The sequence below is a fragment of the Corapipo altera genome, unplaced genomic scaffold (assembly GCF_003945725.1).
Source record: "Corapipo altera isolate COAL_440 unplaced genomic scaffold, ASM394572v1 0, whole genome shotgun sequence".
NCBI lineage: Eukaryota > Metazoa > Chordata > Aves > Passeriformes > Pipridae > Corapipo > Corapipo altera.
In genome coordinates this window covers 17,888,767-17,910,753 of record NW_020884872.1, presented here as the reverse complement: position 1 = coordinate 17,910,753, position 21,987 = coordinate 17,888,767, and the positions used below count along the sequence as shown (strand labels likewise).

General features: G+C 37.5%; 1 protein-coding gene across 2 annotated transcripts in view; it reads left to right on the top strand.

Moving 5' to 3' along the window:
* The window catches only part of EGFL6 (EGF like domain multiple 6), a 33,619-nt gene extending 18,075 nt beyond the window's left edge, over positions 1-15,544 (top strand). Inside the window, exons 8-12 of one of the 2 annotated variants that reach the window (XM_027638729.1) lie at positions 3,332-3,661; positions 10,038-10,118; positions 12,171-12,257; positions 13,612-13,877; positions 15,059-15,544. In XM_027638729.1, the coding sequence (XP_027494530.1) occupies positions 3,332-3,661; positions 10,038-10,118; positions 12,171-12,257; positions 13,612-13,877; positions 15,059-15,154 (860 nt within the window). In that variant the 3' untranslated portion in view covers positions 15,155-15,544. The remainder of the gene's footprint in view (positions 1-3,331; positions 3,662-10,037; positions 10,119-12,170; positions 12,258-13,611; positions 13,878-15,058) is intronic. The other variant, XM_027638738.1, reaches the window with a different exon arrangement.
* Positions 15,545-21,987: the final 6,443 nt, after the last annotated feature.

Sequence of the window (21,987 nt, the reverse complement as noted above, 5' to 3'; positions counted from 1 at the left end):
GCAGATAAGAAGGGGAGTAGTGCTATATCCTAAAATGTGCTTCTTGTCTCATCCCTTTTGTCCCCATGAGCAGATTTTCATAGTGCAGCAGCAAACTGGAGTCTGCAAGCACACGGGAATTTAGACATTTTCATCTCCCTATTTTTGTCACTCCCATCATTTGATTTTCTGCACTTCTTAATTTTGAACATACAGGGAGATTGGTTTTCTGACACCACAGAGGTTATTATGTTGAGCTGTAAGAATTTATAATTTCACAAGGAAGACTTCAAAGCAGAAATTAAATGCAGATGTTCAGGTCTGCTGAGCAGTCAGCCCTGCCTTGAAAATCCCCATAGTCTTTATTAACAGCATGAAGTTTCTTGTTACTGATTGTCAAGAGGAAATTTGTTTGGAATTAAGCTTTCCTGTTAATTTTTATTGCTACATTCTGAGTTTAGACCCAGAAAACCTTACATTCTTCATGACATCATCCTCTAGAGGACACTTAGTGCAGTATTAGTAAAGAGTTTACTTGCAAGTATGTAACAAGCAAGGCTGCAAGCTTTACCCAAAGGAAAAGAAAAAAAATCTTTATTTTTAGTTTTATTGGCATCCATTTACTCCAACTGCAACTTCCAAAAATCCCTGAATGCTCCAATGAGCACACCAAGAGAGTCTGATTCTGTTCCTGACATACTAGATAGCATGTACTTGCATTTCCCATAAATAAAACGTGACAAATTCACAATGATAGGATTCCATTTTCCAGGAGTGAACATAATTTCAGGGAACTTTCCCCTTTTCCTACTAGTCCACAGTTATGTTTTATTAGCTGGTGTTTGTTCTTCTGTTATATCTCTTGTATGAAAAGAAACACACAGAAAAAAAGTACTACTCAAGGTTACAAGTCCTGTACATCTGTCCCAAAATACTACTATGCAGTTTTCATTATTACACAGTAAGGAGCAAAATAGGAACATATTCTTGTTCTGTTAATAAAATCACTAGACAGCAAAAGCAGAGGGAAATAAAAACAGCTGACTTCCCCCCCCGTTTTCAATCCAAAAAGACTGTAGGTACTGCAACATCAATGCTGATCAAGAATTAAAGACAGAAAGCAGTATATAAGGCCCACTGGTAGAAATAGTTTTTCTCTATGGAAGAGCTTTTGTACAGCACCCAGGAACTGCTCAACTCTCATTTTGTCCTAGGTACTTCACATAAAGGACTCAAACTACAGAAGGCTGTCAGTAGTTTATGACATGTTAATTCTTTCCTACTCACCAGTTCTTCTTCCTCACCCACTCAAATTCAGGCTGTGCTAGAGGACTGAGTTGGTCATGTCATAGCAGTTGTTTTATTCTGAGTTGTTTCAAAAGCCTCATTGTCTTGAGCCCCAAAGTCCATTGCCCTGGACCTTAAACCCCAAGAATATGTTCCTCCTTAGTAGCTCTGGTACTGTGACAGAATAAGGACTTGATTAGGTCTAATGGAAACCTTATAATGGGATGTGATCATCTTATAAACTAGAACTCCTCAGATTAATGTCTTCTCTGAAACTTGCATACATGTCACACAAAGCCTTCCAGGTCTTGTTTTGGCACAGTGCTGTTCTCGACTGATGCTGAGCAGTAACTGATGTTGCTGATAAAAGGCAACACCTGCAGTATTGCCATAATTTCTCATTTGAATTTGTACTGTACACATACCTTGAACAAACTGATCCAAAATAGTCTTCGCTTTAACTCTCAGTTGTGATTTGGCCATCAGCACAAAGAGCCATCAGTCTTTGTCAGATGAGAGAAGAGTACATCTGGAAGGGACTAAAAAAGATCAGTTAGACCGTTCTTTTGCTCTGAGGCAGATCATATCCAGCATATTAATGACAGATGGTAGCCTAACAATTTTTTAACTTCTAGTGATACAGTTCAAATAACCTAAGTGGCTTGCTCCTGTGTTTCACTATCCTATAGCAAGGATAGTAAGCAAGTTTTTCATAATACATAACTAAAATATCTTGTTTCATGTAAACTGATAATTTTCCTATCTTAAGAGAACATGGAGAACAGCTGCCCAACATACAGTCTCAAAGGAGCCCTTTGTTCTGCTACGAGGTCCCACCACTGGTGGAAAATCAATCCTGCCTCCCCACATGCCTAAAAATTCAACTTCAAATGCATTCCTATGAAAAACCTCCCTCATTCAAGCATCCAAACGTAGTTTAATGATTGTAGAGAGAAAAAAATTGAATTCTAAAAGAAATAAATGGCTTGTGTCCTGAAACTCAATACATTGACAAGGAAAGCATGATTAGAAAATCAGAGTTGCCATGTGAATGTAAAAATGTCCTCTTACCAATTAATGTTTTGAAGTTTGTGCCTGAATATAGACTATATTGACTTCATTATACTTCATAATAGGTAAAACTCCAAATTCAGAATTTTCTTTTGTTTTGCAGATTTGAAGAATCTTGATTGACCTTTATCCTACTCTTTAGTTTTCACCTCTGGCAGCCCTTGTGTTTTTAAGCAGGATCCAAAGCTGCAAGATACTATAAGAATGGTTATTCAAAAAGATAGTTAGTATTACCCAAAATGATAATACCAGGATTAAAGAATAATTAAAAGGATAATACCAGATTATCAAAAGGATAACCTAGAGTATTTCATGGCCAAGAGGAATCATAAAATAGTAAAAATCTGAGGAAATTTTGCATTTATGTTCTACTCCATCTTGGAATTGCAGGATGATAATAATTTGGCATTCCTGGATGCCTCTCTGAATTTTGGGGTTTACCCCTTACATCTAAATAGCCCTTAGAGCTAAATGAAATATGATGGAGCAGCTTGATGCATGTCTTCTCAAAATATGCTCCATTTCAGTGGATTTCAGCCTGTCATGGAAGGAAAAGTAGGCCAGAAAAGTTCACAAAAGATAGCTAAGAAAATTGCTCATTACTAGTAGGCTGACAGTTGTGCAGGAAATCTCAGCTGCACATAAAATTTTCAGTAGTTCACAAGTTGAAGTAGGATTTATTTTTCTTTTTTTCGTTTACCTAAGCTTCAGTGTAAAAATAATTAATGTAAGGGGTGGCATGGCCTGTGTTACACAGGAGTCCAAAGCACTCATGACAGAGGATCACTTTGGTTTTTTTCACTGTAACTCAGAAAGAGAGCTGAACACGAGCATGTGTGTTTGGTTCTGTGCAGAGCTGAACTTATATCTCATAGTAGAGAATTTAGCTGTATGTCTCTAGACATTGTAAAGGACACCATGGTCCCATTTAAAAATGCTGTCATTGCTGGATGGTTCCTTAGATGGATATTTACTATTTTCTTCTCGGTTCTAGTTATCCCTGAAAAGTCAGTGAAGGAAATTACAAGAATCCCTGGAACAGCTAAGGACACAATTAAGAAACTTCTTGCACATAAAAATAGTGTGAAAAAGCATGAAAAAATCAAGAATGCGATCCCAGAAGCAGCTGTGACACCGCCTTCTAAGACCCACTTGCAGTTATTGGACTATGAAGGTGGTACTGATCTTGGTGGGAGTTACAGTGAGGAAGAGAAAGAAATTGAAGCTACTACAGAAGATGAAGCAGAAGAGTCTGATGAAGAGGAGAAGGCAGATTTTGAGAATCAAATCGATGATGAGCGAAGCCTGAGAGGAGATGTCTTTTGTAAGTTTATTTGTTTTTAAAAAAATCTGGCTTCAATATAAAAATATATAAACACTAACAAAACCATCACAAAACATCATAGACACTTTAGCAGAATTTACTTGTAGAAAATTAATCATAGAATCATAGAATGGTCTAGTTACAATCCCCCTGCCACAGGCAGGGCCACCTGTTAGACCATGTTCAAAACCCCATCCAACCTGGCCTTGAACACTTCCAGGAATGGCCCATCCAGAACTTCTCTAGGCAACCTTTTCTAGTGTCTCACCACCCTCACAGTTAAGAATTTCTTCCTAATATCTACTCTAAACCTACCCTCTTTCAGTTTAAAGCCATGCTAAAGAGATTTTATTTTGCCAGGGGATACTGGCAGAAAGTCAGTGTGCTCTGTGACATAGAGATTGCAAGTATGTCCAAGATGTAGTTTCATTAAGTATGTGAACTCTGTATTATTTATGAATTTCTTGTTTGATGCCAACTGGGATTCTAGGGCTTCAGGCATTGTGGCATTTGCATTTTCATTTCAAGATAGATAGCTTATTAACTGTGTTTCCTTTCCTTTTAAATTTCCATGTGCTATAATTGATCCTTGTTATTAATAAAAATTCAGTCATGACTTAGGCACTTAATTGCTTGAACATTTGGCTTCAAAACCACTTTAATTTTTAATGATATTGAATGATCCTTTGGACTACATCGTTAGCTCAAATTTACAGCTCGGAAATTTGTACATCATGTTTTTTCCCTTCTTTGCTGGTGTCTATTCAGCAGATTCCTTTACTACCTATATGGAGGAAAATTAAGTTCCTCCATATAATCCTCTCAAGTATTCACACAGCATCTGCCTCTTGTATTATTAATATAGGTATTCTTTGTCTTCCAGGAGGAATAGTTAATTAGGAAAAATAGATAGGTCGCACTTTTCAGAGATCTTAATTTTTATTTTTAAATTGACCTATTATTTTATCATGTAGTTTTACTACATAATAAGTATATAGGGAGTCACAGAAAAATACTGTAGGGAAATAAAGAAATTATTTTACAGAGATGGAAATTATTAAAGTAGGCCAGCTATCAAAATACTGAACCTTCATCAAAATTGCTAATCACTACTTAAAAAAACAAACTACAATAGTTAAAGATAGCACAGCGAAGCCCCCAGCATTTAAGAAATATAAAAATTAAGGACATTCATGAAAATTTTTCCTTATCTTTTTATCTTATGATACAGTCTGTAATGACTTCAAATTACTATATTCCATGGGATCTTTACCTTGTTCAGTGTGAAGGAAGGATCTGTCTTGTTGTGAAAGGTGCAGTTTAATAAATAGGAATATTTATTTTCAATAGACTAATAATTTATCCATATTATTTTTATTATTAATTCTTAATAGTAAATAGTTAAATAAATATGTCCTATGGATTGCAAAATTTGCAGATATATAGAAAATTAGAGTAAACCAAAGTACTGGAAAGCTCCTTACTCTGTGAGAAATGTCCTTTCTGCACACGGAAGAAGACACAGAGAGTTGGACCAAAGTACTTGGTTGTACAAGCAATGATTGTAGAGATGCTACACTCAAGCTACACTTGATTAAGTGTACACTTAATTAAGCACAACCTTAATTCTGACAGCTTCTAACATTTCAGTGCTTTTCGGGTACCATTGGTAATCTGGAATGGTATTGCCAACTGCAACTAAATTCTATATTCCCTACTTTATCAGTTTATGAAACTCATATCATGCTTGAAACTCCTGTAGTATCATGTAACCTGCCATGTTATTACAGAGACATTTACTTTGGTAACACCGAGAGGTTTTGGGTTCTGGTTTATTTGGCAATACTAAAAGTGCACTGTTTCCCTATGATTTTGGGGTTCTTAATTTTGAACAAAAGCTCTCTCTCAGTTAATCATGATGCCTGTTCTTAATCTTATTCTTTTCTGATAATTACACCACTCTGTGAGCTACAGTGCTCAGACCACAGCTCAGTCCAGAGCTATAGATGTCGGACATCTGGCAAATGTAATTCTTTCAGAGCAGGACGTGGTAGCACAGATATGGTATATTCCTTTGAGTCTGACATAGTGATACACTGTATATATAGGAAGTGAGTCTTAAATTTACTACTTCTTACAGTCTGCTTGATTTTTTTACAGTGCCCACTCTGGTTTTCTCTTTTGTTTTTGTTTGTTTGTTTGTGTGTGGGGGTTTGTTTGTTTTCAATTTTTTGTTTAGAGGGTTGGTTTTTTTCTTTGTTTTGGTTTTGTTTTGTTTATTTGTTTTTAATGAGCTTTGAACATTAGAGAACAGTGTTAGAAACACAGCAAGTACCATTTTTGTGAGAGTTCCCACATGCTGCAGTTTCAGGCACTTTAGATCGTATGTGTTAGAATTACCAAGAGTTAGTTACTTTTCCCAAATTCAGTGTGTTATTTTTACATTAGACTAACTAGACTACCTAGGCAAAACCAGACACCAGCATTTTCCAGGCGAAAGAAAAATCAAACAGTAGTAACAAGAAATAAAAATATACCACATTGCCCACAACTAGCACACTTAAATACATGGGTGCTTATATTCTGCTATATATCTGCTCTCCCAGTATAGCTGCCTCAGTAAGAGTTCAATGTGATGCCACAGATGCTTTATAAAAAATTACAGTCACAATAATGGGGTAAAAAAAAAAAAGGGATCAAAGCTTTAAGGATAGCACATGCATTACTGCAGGCAAATAGAAAATTACTTCCAGGCTATAAACAAAGCCATATTTTTTCAGATTAAAATACCATTTTCAAATGCACTATAAGTAACTTTATATACAGCACTTGGCAAAGCAGAGAGGTGAAACCAAGTCCACAGAAAGGAAAATCTATCAGTCTTTTCAGAAACCTGCTTTAGCATCAGTCACTTACCAGATGCTTAACAGTGCTTTTGTACTGTTTTCTGAGGGTTGTCCATAAAAAAGTGCTCCACAGACCTGTTCTACTGAGCTTCTGCTCATTGTGGTACGGGGTTCAATTTTGGTTTGGGGTTTTTTTGGTTGTTTTTTTTTTTTTTCTTTACTTTGAACCTTTAAATGTTGTAGTTTACTCCAAGCACTGCTTTTCCAGATGTGCTCCTGAAACTTCCTATTGCTCTTGTGATTTCACTGGCCCTTATTTGACTTACAGACTGACTTGAAGTTCTATCTATGTGGCACTTTTCTCTACAGCCCTGAGCTCACACAAGCAAGCCAGATGCAAGCCAACACCAAAGAACTTTTGTGCTCCAAGTTGGCACAACTGGCAGATCAGTGCTAACAATTCTGTTTGAGAGGGAGAGTGAACTGGTATCTGCCTGCATTTCTAGGAGGGCACTGCTGTGCACTGTATAAAAGGATGTGCTTGAATCTAACTGTCTCTTTTTCTACATCTTCTAGTGGCAGTCTCTTTCTTTACTTCACTATATTAAGGTCCTCAAACAGGGGAGGTGGCCTTCAAACCTTATTTATTTCAGTATGTGCAGTGCTCCCTGTAAGTCTGGTGTTTTTAAAATGGAATTCTAATTTCATGTATAAATTTGTTTCTAAATCCCCTTTGTGGCACTCTCTTCAGTCATGTTTACACTAGAATAATGTCTCAATGCTTCTTTTCAGCCCTACTCTCTCATTTTCTTAGGTTATTTGCTAAGAAGTGTTTCCATGATTGCAAACAGTTTCAGTAGTTCCAGAGTTTTTTATGCAAGTCTTACCATTTTTTAGGGAAGTACCTTCAGCCAGGTAGACCTGGCTGGGGCTTTCTACTGAGCAGAAAGTCTCCTTCTCTGCTGCACTTCCTGATATATAATACACTTGACAAACTCCACCTGACATGGTTCGAAGAGATTCTCCCTCCTAAGAACAAGGGCAATACTCAAATATATGTTGCAGGTAGCAACGCTGAATTTCCTGCAGATGCAAGAACCTGTGTCAGCAATGAGGTGGCTGTTTTCAGGACCAGAAAATCTCCAATTTATTTATACTCAGCTTGTCACAGACATTCACAGACACAATTCCTGTAGAATTTCATGGTAGTGTGTTACATGGGTATTGCCACTAATTCCTGCTCTGAAGATCAACCCATCTTACCTGGTAAGAGTATCATGATGACATCAATGGTTAAGAATGTGTGCACCAACATACGAAGGGGTTTATATGTAGAGATTTCACAGCAGCTAGTGTTGCAGGTAAGTAGATGGGAGGGCATCAGCAGTGCAGAAAGAAGGACGGACTCTGCTGTGCCTAAAGCGGGACTATGTGCACTTTCATTGGTGAGAGTATGTTCTTAGGGAACATGGGATGAGGCCTACCTTTCTACAAGACCACTTGACAGCAGAAGAGCTAAAAAGAGTAATCCTGACTCCTGCCTACTACTTATGAGGGAGTAAACTTTGTATCCTGGCTATGTGTGATGATGGTTTGATGTAAAATGTAGACACTTTCCAAGCAGTAAGGTTTCTTGGAAGCCTTTCTCTTAGCTGAAACTTACAGTTTCTCACAATAAGCAGCTGATATCTTTCAGTAAGTGGAAAACTTGACTGTCATGCCTGACTGAAAACAAAAATAGATTTGGATACAAAACTGGACTCTTTTTCTGTGCATGACAGTTCTTCGCTTGATAGCACATAGCTACACCTGGATGTATATCCCTCAAGTGAATTCAAGTGTAATTCAATAACTTCACCTATAAATCATACTGGCAGCTGTTGTCTTCTGTTAAATCACTTTTTCCAGAACTGATCATATTTTAATAGCTCTCTTCATTTTGGCAAGGATTTTCACAGCCTGAGTCTCTTTCAATAAGTATGAGGCCAAGTTTATGGCATGACAGTAAACTTAACACCTAATCTCCATGTGCCTATTCCTAAATGTGTATATGTAGACATATATTAATTGGAGAATGCTATATTAATCCTTGCCTTAAGTAAGAATATTATCCAAGTGATTTAAGTAATGGTCTGGGTGAGGGGAAGGCTGCAAGGACAACAAGAGAGGACACGCTCCTGGCAATTCATCAGAAAGCTCATAAGACTGCATGAGTCTCCTTTCTCAGCTCAATTCAGCACCTCTGGAAATACCTCCAGGGCTTCTTTGTTAGAGTGTGATTTCACTGGTGTACACAAAGCAATTTTTGACAGTTTTGAAGGAGAAGAAAGATTAAGTAGATGGTATAGCCTTTATGGTGCTAGGAGGCTCTGGATTGCAATGGGTTCCAAGTATATTCTCAAAATTGAGTATGTGTTTACAACTGTATGTTGGAGTATTTAGATGGAAAGCACTAGTTCAGCTGAACTCATGGGAAAACAACTCCCCTCTGAACAAATGTGCATGCATGTGAAAGTAATGACTTTTAAAATACTTGGCATTTGCATATATGATACAATGCTGAGGAGGGAAAAGTAATTTCCATAGCTTCTATTATCTGGCACTGTTGAAGCAGTTTGATCTTTTCTTAGCACAGAGGCCCACAGGGTGTGGGTGAAAAGTGAACTTCAGTCTTTTGGACTTTCCACTAACACCTTCTGTAGGCAGTAATCCAGAGGATCTTCCCTCATTCCTCCTCTGAAATGACACATTTAACCTCCTCCTTTTTTCAGAAGTGTGCATGAATATATCATAGGTATCATCTGCTTATGTGTTTGCAAAGGATAGAATCCTCTACCAGTGAAAGCAGATCTTCCTTTTCTCTCGTGTGGGATTATTTACTTACATAGGATATGCAAAAAGAAGTTGAGACTGCCGTTATTTTTAGTGAGTGCACTTCTCTATTAATCACTTAAAATAGTACAAGAGAAGCTTAATCACAAACTTTAAAATATTTACAGTGTTTCAGAGTGTTATTCAGCATAAACAAGAGTATGTAAGCTTCTATAACTTTGTACCTCACCAGACAGGAGAGGTTTTCCCTTGGTCTTTGATGCTGTTGCTGAAAAATAATGCTTCTTGAGTAAGTACCTCCTTCAGGCCAGTGCCTTGGAGAATGCACCAAACATTCATTGGCTGTACTGACTCTTCCAGTTTGGCACAAGACACATCTACCAATTTTTAAAAAATAACTTGTTCAGGGCTTTCCACAGGGTCTGGTTATCAAAACATCAATCTGTGCTTATCAGCTGTAGCAGGGAGGGTGAGGAAGAGGAAGGGCAGTCACCACAGCCTTCCTTCCCAACAGCTGATCAGGTATTTAAGTTTTAAAATTCAGAGTTAGTTTCTAACTGGGGTTAGGGAGTTTGGTAGTAGAGTGGAAAATACATACACTGACTTATTTAAATAAATGATGGCATCTGGTATAAAGAAATAAAGTTCCATTTTCTGTTCCCATGATGACTCAGAACTTGACAAGTTGTTTTCCCTAGTTCCAAAGGTGAAAGAAGCAGCTGCCTTTAGTCCTCACCTGGCACAGAGGAAAGTTCCAGTGTCAAGACCAGAGCAAGAAGGTAGATTATTTTTTTTCTGCAGTATTTAGTTTCTTGCGTATTGTATGTTTTCATGACAACCTATATCAGCCAAGTCAGAATGAGTTTAAAAGCCTTTAACACAAACCAAAGATTTGGTGAACATGTTAGAGACAGTATCTGGCTAAACCTTTCTGCCAGTTCCCATGTGAGAAGCTGGGTTTGTGTCCTTTTCCAAACAGAATTGTTTATAAGCCATGTATAGAAAGTTCCCCCACACTGGAACTTGACTTGTAATTGAATTTCACTTGAATAATTTCATAGTCATAAAAAAATAAAAGAATTTCAATTGTGTAAAAAATGAGAATATGTTCCATGGCACACAATAATATGCCAATGTCTGTCTGCCATATCTTGGTTTTACTCCTGGTCCTCTGTCAGAAGTCAGTAGGAGTTTCCCCTGCACAAGACTGAATAAATATTTACCCTGAATCTTACACAGCCTGGCTATGAATTTGTGATAGTTCCCTATTCATCAGTAAGTCTCGTGGATATCACAGTAAGATATGTTCTTTTTCACATTAAAAAATCATTACAAAATCAGTCAGGGGAGCATAGAAGGTCTAAGACCTGTCTGTTTATATACACAATTTAAGCTTCTGCTGTGCCCTAGGAAATGGCTTCATGCACTTGAAGCAGAAAACTTCACTGCCTGTTGGGAGCCATAACAGACACTGCAGTGTAGTTCTGGTCAAAGTAGAGCATAAAGGAATAAAGAATTTCTTCACCAAAAGGGTTGTCAGGCTGCCCAGGGAGTTGGTGGAGTCACCCTCCCTGGAAGTGTTCAAGAAATGACTCCATGTGGCATTTGGTGCTATGGTCCAGTTGATATGGTCATGCTCATTTGAAGGTTGGACTTGATGACCTTGGAGGTCTTTTCCAACCCTAATGACTGTATGATCAAAGGGCACTCTCCCTCTCTTTCCTGGCGGGAAACCGTTTCCCCTGTGATGGACAGAATCATGAAGCTGATGATAAGGACCTGCTTTTGAGAACCATGGAAAAAACCCAGGATCCATAAGGAGGGACTGAGAGATCTTATTGAGCTGATGCATTTACAGGGCAGTAGCAAACTCCTGGGGAGGCACCAGTGAGTGGGTAGGGGCCGAAGTGCTGGGATTGGCTGTAGCTGAGGTTATTTTTAGGGCAAGGAGGGTTTCACCCAAAAACAATCCACAAATACTTCCAAATCTTAAACAAACCAAAGAGATGTTCTGGTTGACATTTTTTCCTATTTAAATACTCAGAAATAGTCAGTTTATACAGCAGAGCTCTCTAAATGCCATGTACAATGTCTTTGTCTCATGATAAAATACATTAATAGAACAAGAAAGATGTATCTTTCTGAGGAGACTCAGATGGCTGACATATTACTCTTAATCTGATCTGTCATGCTTGCATTGCAGAGTGTTTCTTTGTGTATGTAATGCTTTTCATCTGCAGAGTCACAAAGGCTGTGATGTGCTATGGGTGACAATCTTTTTCGGTTCATCCTTCAGAACCCTCTAAAGATAAACTGATTTGGGCTATTCCCAGCTCCATGTAGTAGGAGTATCAAGTGCTGACATAAGGAATTCTGCTCATGGGAGGCCAGCTTCTCTCAGTGGATAGAACTGGAGCTGATCTCAGCTGATTACAACTACATCAGTGTAACAAATGGAGAGGAGAGCTCTAAAGTTGCCAGATCCCAAACCATTTCTGACACTGGAGTTCAAAACTAACACCTGCAGCTATACTTGAGGATCAACAGACACTCAGTATACAGCAGTCATAGCATATAAACTCATGTGCAGATGGGAGATTGGCAATAAAAAGACACAACAGACTTTCCTGTGAGCTAAAGAAAGGATTACTACATGAATTCTAATGTTTCACTTTTTTTGCAATTTAATCTAGGTCAAGACTATGTGAACTCAGATTATAGATAATTTTAGAATTACCTCTACATTAATAGTGGTGTGAATAATGAGCAAATCATTTTAACAGTATCCATGATATAGTGTTTCTCTTACCTCTTTGACAATTTTTTTTCAGTGGATTGCAGCTTCAGTCGAGGAGTCTGTGACTGGAAACAAGATGCTGATGATGACTTTGACTGGAATCCTGCTGATCGTGATAGAGGTATTTAAATATCTGTCCTCTACCTAAGCTTTGATGTGATGGCTCACCCCCTCAAAAAAATGCAGGAGGGAGGGGAATCAGAATCAGAATCAAAAATTAGCTTTTCAATCAGTGTGTTATTTTTATAAAAGATGAAAGGAGGCGGAGGATACTGGGAGTGGATATTGTTTCTTTGAAACATGCAGTGGCAGCTGGTAGCCAGCAAGATATTTCAATACAAATTGATCAAAATATAAGAAAAATTATTAGAACATAGCTGTTCATAATTTCAAGGTACAAGGCAATGGAAACCTTATCAGCTACATGTTGTGTCTCTCCAAGATTGGTAAGTCATTCAATCACACATCTGTAATTTAGATGGATGTGGCAATGTAGTCACTCACGTGGCTTAGATCACTGGGATAACTGCTCAGAAGTCTTAAACTCTGCAAGACAAACTAGTGACAGCATTCCTCAGAGTGAGCCAAGGGCAAGGTGCTATTCAAGAACAACCAATACCTGACCAGGCACCAAGAGGAGGCCTGCTTGAACCTGAGAGAGCTCCACGGGTGCAATATGTGACTGCTCCATGGGTGCGGCTGGAAGAATTTGTTCGAAAGGATGTCTCTTCCCCTGTGACCCAGGAAATGTTGCAGAAGTTGCTGCAGTAGGGGCCAGCAGATCCTACAGATCATGCAGGCCACTTGCTCCAGTTCCTACATGTACATTCTCTCCCTCTTCCCTCACAGTCCTTCCATCCCAGTCTTTCTTCACTAATCCTTTCTATCCTGCTCCACATGATTCCCAAAATCCCTTCTCTGTACTGTCACTTCCAGGAAGACCTTATCCTGGCCTTACTCTGTCTCCCTGAACTAACATCTGCTGATTATGACTTTATTTATGGGCTCAGATGTCTTATTCCTTTGTCACTTTGTGTGTGTGTCTGTCACTTCATTGGTCCTACAGGACTTGGGGAATAAGCTATCAGTTCACAGAGGACAGTGGAGAGAGTATTGAGCTAGCTCAAGTACTGAAATTATCTGACCACAGAGGCACAGCAGCATGTTTCAGGCTGTTGCATTTGAAAAACAGATGGTGTTGCCTTAGAAAGATAGTGCGAGGAAGAATGACTGTAATTATCAGTGAAATATGAACTCATCTCCTCTGTAAACTGATCTGACTTTCAACTGTACAAGCTTGTTCCTTGCAAAGTACACTCCCTGCTGCTTTTCTCCAGTCTGAGTTTAAATTACTCAAGCAAACTAGCTTCCCCTTATCTTCTTAGCAGAGATGTATTCAATTTGCTCATAAATAACACAAATCCATTAAAACAGCTTTTTTTTTCTTTTTTTTTTTTTTTTTTTTTTGTTACAAGGTGATGGGTACTACATGGCAGTTCCAGCTTTTGTGGGGCACAAGAAGGATATGGGGCGTCTAAAACTTCTTCTAACTGACCTGAAACCAAAGAGTAGCTACTGCTTGACTTTCAGTTACCGGCTTGCTGGTGAGAAAGTGGGGAAACTTCGAGTGTTCCTGGCAAACAAAAAAACTGCTCCTGTCTGGGAGCAGAACACAGGAAAAGATGAAAGGTGGAGAACTGGAAAAATAGAGATATTTCAGGGAGCTGAGACAACTAACAGTGTAAGTATAACAGAATTTATAAGCCAATTGCCATAATCAACACAACAGTTTAATGTCTTAATCCTCAAGTGTTCCACCAACTGTTTTACAGGCATCAGCAACTGAAAGGCTTATCTGAAATGGGAAACAGAAGCCCACATTTTAGGAGGCACAGAAGTTATCACCTGGTTGTAATTTCAGAACTGAATTACCACAGTTGATTAGAACACTGATGCCAGTAATTCTGTCATTTTGTAAAAAAACTGCATCACATCGTAAATTAATACAAGTTACCAAAATCTCTCCTTAACATCTCATGCAACAGAAGCATACACACATGCCTGGAAAAATGAAAATTTCTCTTTCATAGAAGAGGATGCTCTCAAACCACACTAAGCTAAACCATTAGAGCAAAAGGAGACATCATGTATAATTAAGGGTGGGCAATCACCTCAGAAGCAGGACATACGAACCAACAGGGAATACTGTGCACTGGTGTATGCCTGAAAACTGTCTCACTCAGGACTTAAGAAAGTTTCTCCTTGAAATTCTGGGGCCTGCTTTCCATTTATGTGACTGAATGTTTTCAGTGCTGTGCAAAGGCTTCTACTGTATAATTGATTACTGTGAGTATAAAGGAAATGCGAGCCCTTTCAAGGTCCTTCGCATAGCTGGAATGACATAGAAAAGCCCTCACATAAATCAGAAACAGGCTATAAAATAAAACCCCAGGCATTCTATTAATAAAAATGAACCTCCTCTCTCTATATTGTATACATACTACACTGAATACACATGAGAGTAAATATATATAGTATATACACAAAAAACCCGAGGATCCAAATAGATTGAAAATGAACAGTTGCAATGTCTTCAATAAATGAAGTGCATTAACATTGCATACTGTGATAAAACTACATTATTATAAGAGGATTTCACTCAATTTGCATTTTCTTTGTACAATGAAAATAAATAATCTTATTAAAGTAATCCATTTGGTATTGTAAATCTGCACAGAGGATTTTAAATATAGTTCCAATAATACATGGAAGCTCTAAAAACGGCAAGGATTTAAGTAATTAAGTCCTGTATTGCGAAAAATATTCCTCAGATACAGACTCATAATTAATTAACATTAAGAGTTGCTAAATGTTTGGATAATCTATATTTTCCCTGCTAATACATGTCTTTTTTTGTGACAGGTCACTTTTGAATCAGAACGTGGGAAGGGAAAAACTGGAGAAATTGGAGTGGACAATGTTATACTAATTTCTGGTCTATGCCCAGAAGACACCTGACAATGGACATTTGAGTATACCAGATTTAATCTTATTTTTCATATTTGCCTTTTCAGTAGTGTATTTTTGTATCCTTTTCTTTATATAAAAAAACAAACCAAAACTATAAAACTGTGCCTTGATCTTAATGTAACAATGCAAACAGAAAAATGCAAGGTGCAGAGTACACTTTTTTATGAGTCATTCTAATACATGCTTTGAGTGTAACACTACTGTATTTTATAATTCAAGGTCAGGGTTTTTAAAGTATTATTTGTCTAACCTTTTTACAAATTCTACATGCTTTTATTTCTTAAAGTTCTTCTCTATTCTTAAGTCTTCTATTTCATAAAGCAGTATTTAGGAGGATGTTGCTACTTCTGGTGACATAATTTTAACTTCTTACTTAGTGCATATGTTGTACCAAAAATCAGGGTTCATCACCTGGCGTGCAGTAAGCCAATCACACACAGAGCTGATGTATTTGTTTATTTTATATTTGTGCAAATGGGTGCTACGTGGCAAAGCCACAAAGTTAGCACACCAAGGAGAAAAGATGACCACTATTTATATACTGTTAATCTTGATATATTCCACTTATCTAATATATATTCAGTGTTTACTAGTCTACTATTGCTGAGCTGGCTTCTTATCTTGGGTGACCTGGTGGTCTTCAGTGTTTACTATTCTATTATTACTGAGCTGTGCTGAGCTGGCTTTGTTAGTTTCTTCTTATCTTGGACATCCTGCAGTAGCACACCCTTCCTCCCAAATTTTGTTACCCCTCTGGGTCTGTGGTCTTTGAAGCATGTCAAACCCTAAACTTTAATAAGGCAATTCTATTGACAAATAATTTGTCATAGACATCAGGTAAACATTCCACCTACTGAACAAGCAGGAAGAAAGTGAGGAGCTTTATTTCCTTCTTTATGGAGCTAAGCAAGTTTTAAGTGGATCCACGCCTTTGAGGAATATTTTCATTACCAATAAAGTGTGTAAAATACCTTGTTTGTCATCACTATCTTTGAGTCACACAAATCATTGTTTAGAAATTACCCCTTTATAGTTTTATAAGCATTTAATGTTCATCAATAACAGATGATGTTACCAACTGGTACAGAAAAGAAGAGCAAAACCAATGACCATTATTAACATTTAAGAAACTTCACATTATGTACTGACCTTCAGGAACAAAAGATCTGGACTGCAGCCTACTTTACGCCACAGAGGTGATAACAAGTAAGAAAATTATTTGCACAGATCAGTACAAACTGCAAGAGCTGCCGCAATTCTTCCTGTAGTAGATGCAGAAATTGTTTCTTGTTTGCAAAGGACTGTCATATACAAGATAGTTTGCATCATAGCAGATAATAAAAATAATAATCTAGCATAATAAGATCTGAGTAGCAAAAGAGAAACCTTTTTCTGTTGTGAATAAATTCAAAGACAGCTTCTGCAGAAGCACCCAAATAAATCCATTCTGTATAGACATTCACATAAACCACATCAGCGCATCACCAAATTAACTGCTATTGTTTGCAACATTCATTCCAAAGATGGAACTGCTCAGGGCAAAAGCTACATGTTTCTCCTTCAGATGAAAACAGTTAAAGGGCATATTAAGCCTACAGCCATTAATGCCTCAAAATGTTCCTGACAGTTTTCCATTACTGTAAAATGTGAAATCCATTATCTGCTTGATTATTTTAGACAGCAAGGAAACTGTATTGGTAGTATTTGAGAATGTTACATGTGTGCTATAATCAAGTGGCTTGAACTTTGATAACATAATTTATAACTTTTAGGTCTGATAAGTCTACTTATTCACTTTGGAAACAGTACTCTGCCTACAAGTTAATGGGAAAAAAAGAGCTTCTAGCTAATTACTGAAATCTATACTACATCCTTCAAAAGCTACTCAACAGATGTGATCACTTAATCTTGAATGTTGTAACAAAAGGTTTGAATCAACGCTTTTTCAAGTGAAAAAAGAACTAATGGAGACATTTTGTCAACAATGAATACATGGAAATGCAGAGGCATGTTCTTTTAACCTGCAATTGAAAGAAACTTAAAAACATTTTCCAGCTATTAGATGTTATTTTTATGTATTTAAAAAAGAGTTTATATTTACTTCATAATTGCTATGTTGTTAATTATAGAATCATACACCTGCATGTACTGGAGATGTTGAAATTCATAACAATATATTAATGAAAAGCTAAATAACAGGAAAGTGTGAATAACAATTTATTTGGTCATATGGGTAACTGTTACATTAAAGCTCATCACAGCAAAAGATTTTTAATAGAAACGAATTTCTAGTTTTGATAGTTATTAACCTCTCAAATACCTGACCTTAAAATTTGATTTCAACAAAGTTAGACATACAGTCTCTCTGACCCTCCCCAGTTCTTCAGGAAGAGCACATAATAGAACTGTAGAGAGAACACTGTTGATTAATTTTTATTTGTGAAATATTTAGCTGGGGAATATTCAGCCTACAGGGATTCAGTGATTTTTAATTTTTTTTTTTTCTTTTAGGAAGTAGCCCAATACTCAATCTGAAAATCCCTCAATTTCTCAACTTTTCTGTAATACCTTATACCAATTTCTATTTCAAATAGAGTCCTGAGAAAAAACTTCTCTTCAGACATAATTGAGAAATCATTTAAAAAGTGATCTTTCTAGATTCTCAGACTAAAGCTAACTTAAATCCCACATTTAGAGTGTTTTATTAATTCATTTCAAATGAAAGGGAAATATTTCAAAGCTAAATATTATGTAGAATAATACAATATATTACAAAAAAAGTGTATTTGATGCTGATAGAATATTTCCCTACACTTGCTTCAAAACAGCATTTAATCCTTTTTTCTTCATATACTTCTTTTTACTTCCATGAAAAGATGGTGCTTCTCCAACAAGTTGGATGGTGTGCAGGAGCACTGAATAGCTCCCCAGACATGGTCTAACAGGGCCCAATTCCAAGCTCTTCCTCAAATGATTCCCAGGCAGAGCTTGGGAGTCAAAATGCTCCAAGAATCATTCCCAGGAGGCAGTTCACTCGCAAAAGCCCCATTTTTTTTGTTGGCATGTTTTATTTTCTACTATTAATTTTCTGCTATTGTTCTGTAGACAGACAATAGCAAAGTTAGCAGCTCATTCAGGCAGTTGAAATCTTCCAAAGCTGACTGCCCTGCTCCATTGCTTTATTCTGGCTATACAGGGAACATCAGGGAACATCAGGGAACATTTTTGATGCCCAAAATCTGCTTGCTGAACTGGACACCTCTGGTGTAGAGTCAGTGCATCAGGCTTAGGTACGTAAAGCAGGCGATCAGAATCTGGCCTTAAGTTCAGGCTGATAGCAGTTTAACATTAAATCTCTGGATTTTTATTCACTGCAGGTTATTACAGTCATCATAATCTCTGTGTTTTAACTCACTGCAGTGTTATATTTTCTTGCTATATTTGATACATGATATTTTTGTGTACTGCATTAAGATTTGTCTTCCCACCTGAAAAATTACTCAATTTACAATTATATTAGTACCATAAAAAAAGGAAGTCACAAACATGATAAAATGGTACAAAATACTGATAAAAAACTTTTATAAGTACATGCCATAAAGTAATCAGAAACAATATACTTCAAATTCACCCACAAAAAAACTATTCTCCCCTCAAGCACTAATTTTATTCTAAACTCAGTAATGTTCACGGCTGATTTTAAAAGTGCTAGAACATGTACTGTACTCAAGAAAGCCACATGTTCACTAACAGTGAGTTATTCATTAACATCATCTTCCTACTCAGGATGTAAATATATGGCAGTCCTAATTTTCTTTCTCTTCTTTGAAACTTCCAGAATGTTAAAACAGTCACCTTTTCTAAAGGTAAAGGGGACTTGTAGAATGGCCTGACTATGTGCACTATTGAAAATGTGTGTCAGAGTGGGAATAACAAGATAATAATGTTTGCCTTTATGGTTCAAACAGTCAAACTGAAAGGTGTCTGCAAAGACTCTTGTGATACTGAATGACTGTGCAAGCAAATTGGATATGAAAATTAACTGTAGATCAGTGCAAAGTAATGGAATAGGAATAAATAATCTTCTTTATGTGATAGATGTAGTCCATGGCTCCGAATTAGCTTATACCTCTAAGAAAATGATCTGATAACGACTGTATTTTCCTTTGGAATGCTCACTTGCACTGAAAAAGACAAAAAAAGCACATCAAGCACGTAAATGTCCCATGTCCAGATCCATTTCCCATGTATTTGTCCCATATTTCCTGTACTGACATTGCTGTCCACCATGTCATACAGGGGCACTTTGTAGTTGATCTGCTTGCTGGTTCCTTCAGGAGAAGCGTCAATGGATTTCAATCATGTTCATCATAGTTTGAGAGCTCTGTTCTTTAACATCTAGTTACTATTTCAAGGGCACTGTGTGTATGTAAAGAACCCCAGGGCTGTCACAACAAATTCGTATTTGACTAGCTAACATCAGATTGGTTCACTGTGTATGCATAGCAGAAAAGGAGACACGGAGAGACATGGATGTTTACCTCAATTTCTCTCAAGTGAATTACTCTGCAGTACTTAACTAAGCAAGTTACTCAGATGGCTTTGTAACACTCCACTGACTCTGGCAGAATTTCTTCACAGATACTCCTGGCAATGCAATTTCAGGTCTTCCTGGTGGCATGATACCCCCACCACATAGTGGTATTCCTGCCAGGAGGAAGAGCCAGGAAACACATGGGATATGTCTCGTTAACGCTACCGAGTTACCTTTATGTGCATCATCCTCACAATCCTCTCTAAGTTCAGGATGTTCCAGTGTTACAGAAAATGCACAGGGATCTCAGGACATGGAAGTAAGGAGCATGGACAGCCGTATCAGGAGAGCTGAGCAGCACTACTGCCAAGGTCATCCACTGCTTGGTGTTGAAGGTTTTATCTGATCACACATAAGCAGCATCAGTTCAATGCCAGACTGAGAAAATTCAGGGTCTCTTCCATCTCCCTCTCAGAACTGGATCAGAGCCTAAACACGTGAAAGTGACTCTAGAAATGAACAGGCACCCAAGACATTATACTTTGTGTGAATCAACACACTCCAAATGCTGTGATGGGAGGTACTCTCACAGAATGAAATCTGTCCAAGTCCCAAAGTATGGCCCAATTATTGGACTTTCACAGCCGACATTTGTGTAGGATTCTCTTCCATGTATCATTAAGGATGGAGGAACAGATGACTTTAAAACATTTCATTTCATTATGATTCACCTCATAGTGTTCACATTATATTTTTTCTCACTTGCTAGCAGAAAGGTAGGGAGCCTTTTCATGAACTGAATCATATTCCTATATCATAGATAGACTTGGGCTTTTTTTTCTGGGAATTCTAAAATCAATATAAATTCAGACTTATTGGCACGATAACCACCTTCAAACGAATAAACCTTAAACTGAAGAAAGGTCTCCAGAAAGAATTACAGTGGTGAACCATGAAATGAATGTCCTGGGTCCTGTTACGACATGATATGACATAATTTTTAAAATAAAATAAAAATATAAACAGTAATTTTATGAATAAATAATAGCCAAGCACTTTGTTTTGATTTTTTTCTTTAAATAGAACCATAAAAATATGGGAGCTTATTTGAAACTTATATTATTCTTTACAGGAACCTTATGACAGACATTGACCAACATTTTTCCAACTAGTTCTGTGGATACTTAATACTTTATCAGCTGGCAGAATATCTCACTCTGTTGAATAGAAGCCTATGTTTTTAGAGAAGCAGATATTTATCACTGCCAATACTGAAGTCTCAAGGAAGTTGTCACTGTTAGAGTACCACTGATATTATCCTGTTAAACCATGCAAACACAAAGATGTACATATATATCCTTACACACATATACACATATGTATGAATTTAATGAGCATATAATTTTAATTCTATTTTTGTTTTGATTTGGTTTACTTCATAGGGAATTGAGAAAACATCATTGGATCTGTTCTATAAATGGGAAACTGGAATAATGATCCCTTCGAAGAACATTTAATGGCGATGCCCGAGCAATTCTTTGAGTGAGGAACACACCTCCAGGAGGGACACCCTCCACTTTGATCCCTGCTCAAAGGAGGGCTAATCATGAGGAACAAGTCACAGTCCTTTTTGTGCCTTCCTGCCAAGGGAGCTCTGTGCCTTTGCAGTAGGCAAGGCATTTCCAGCTGAGGGTATGAAGAATCCTATGTGTACTGTGCTCACAACCATACAAATAGAGAAAGACTAAAGAAAGCTATCATTCAAGAGCCCTATCCTGGGAGCCCCAAACTGAAACTAAACTGCTAACTCTTGAATATTGCAATGATAGTTGCTGCTGAGTTCATGACACATGAATGCTGCATAAATACTTCAAAATATTTAAGATAGATCATTGGATGACACTCCATATTTGGACCTGGGAGGTTCTGATCCTGTTCTGCTAGTATGTTAGTGTGCCATTTCTGAACATGCTTCATGTCATGCTTCAAATTCTTCATCTGTTGTTTCATAAAACTCTTGGGGATAGATTTTGTCCCACACTTTGTTGCTGTGTGAGCCACAAAGACAAGGCAAAAAGGAAGCCTGGCTGCAACAGTGGCCTCTAGCTAGTCAGGGCTAGCCATTGCACCACGCCTTCAATCAGAGATAAATTTGTGAGCTTGGCACAAACACATTGTGAGTTAAGTATTAAACAGAATTAGCACTTTTTTGGGTTCTTCAGCTATCAGTGTAAAATGTACCCACTGCATCACTAGCAAGGAAAGGTTTGAGACCACTCAGTAATGA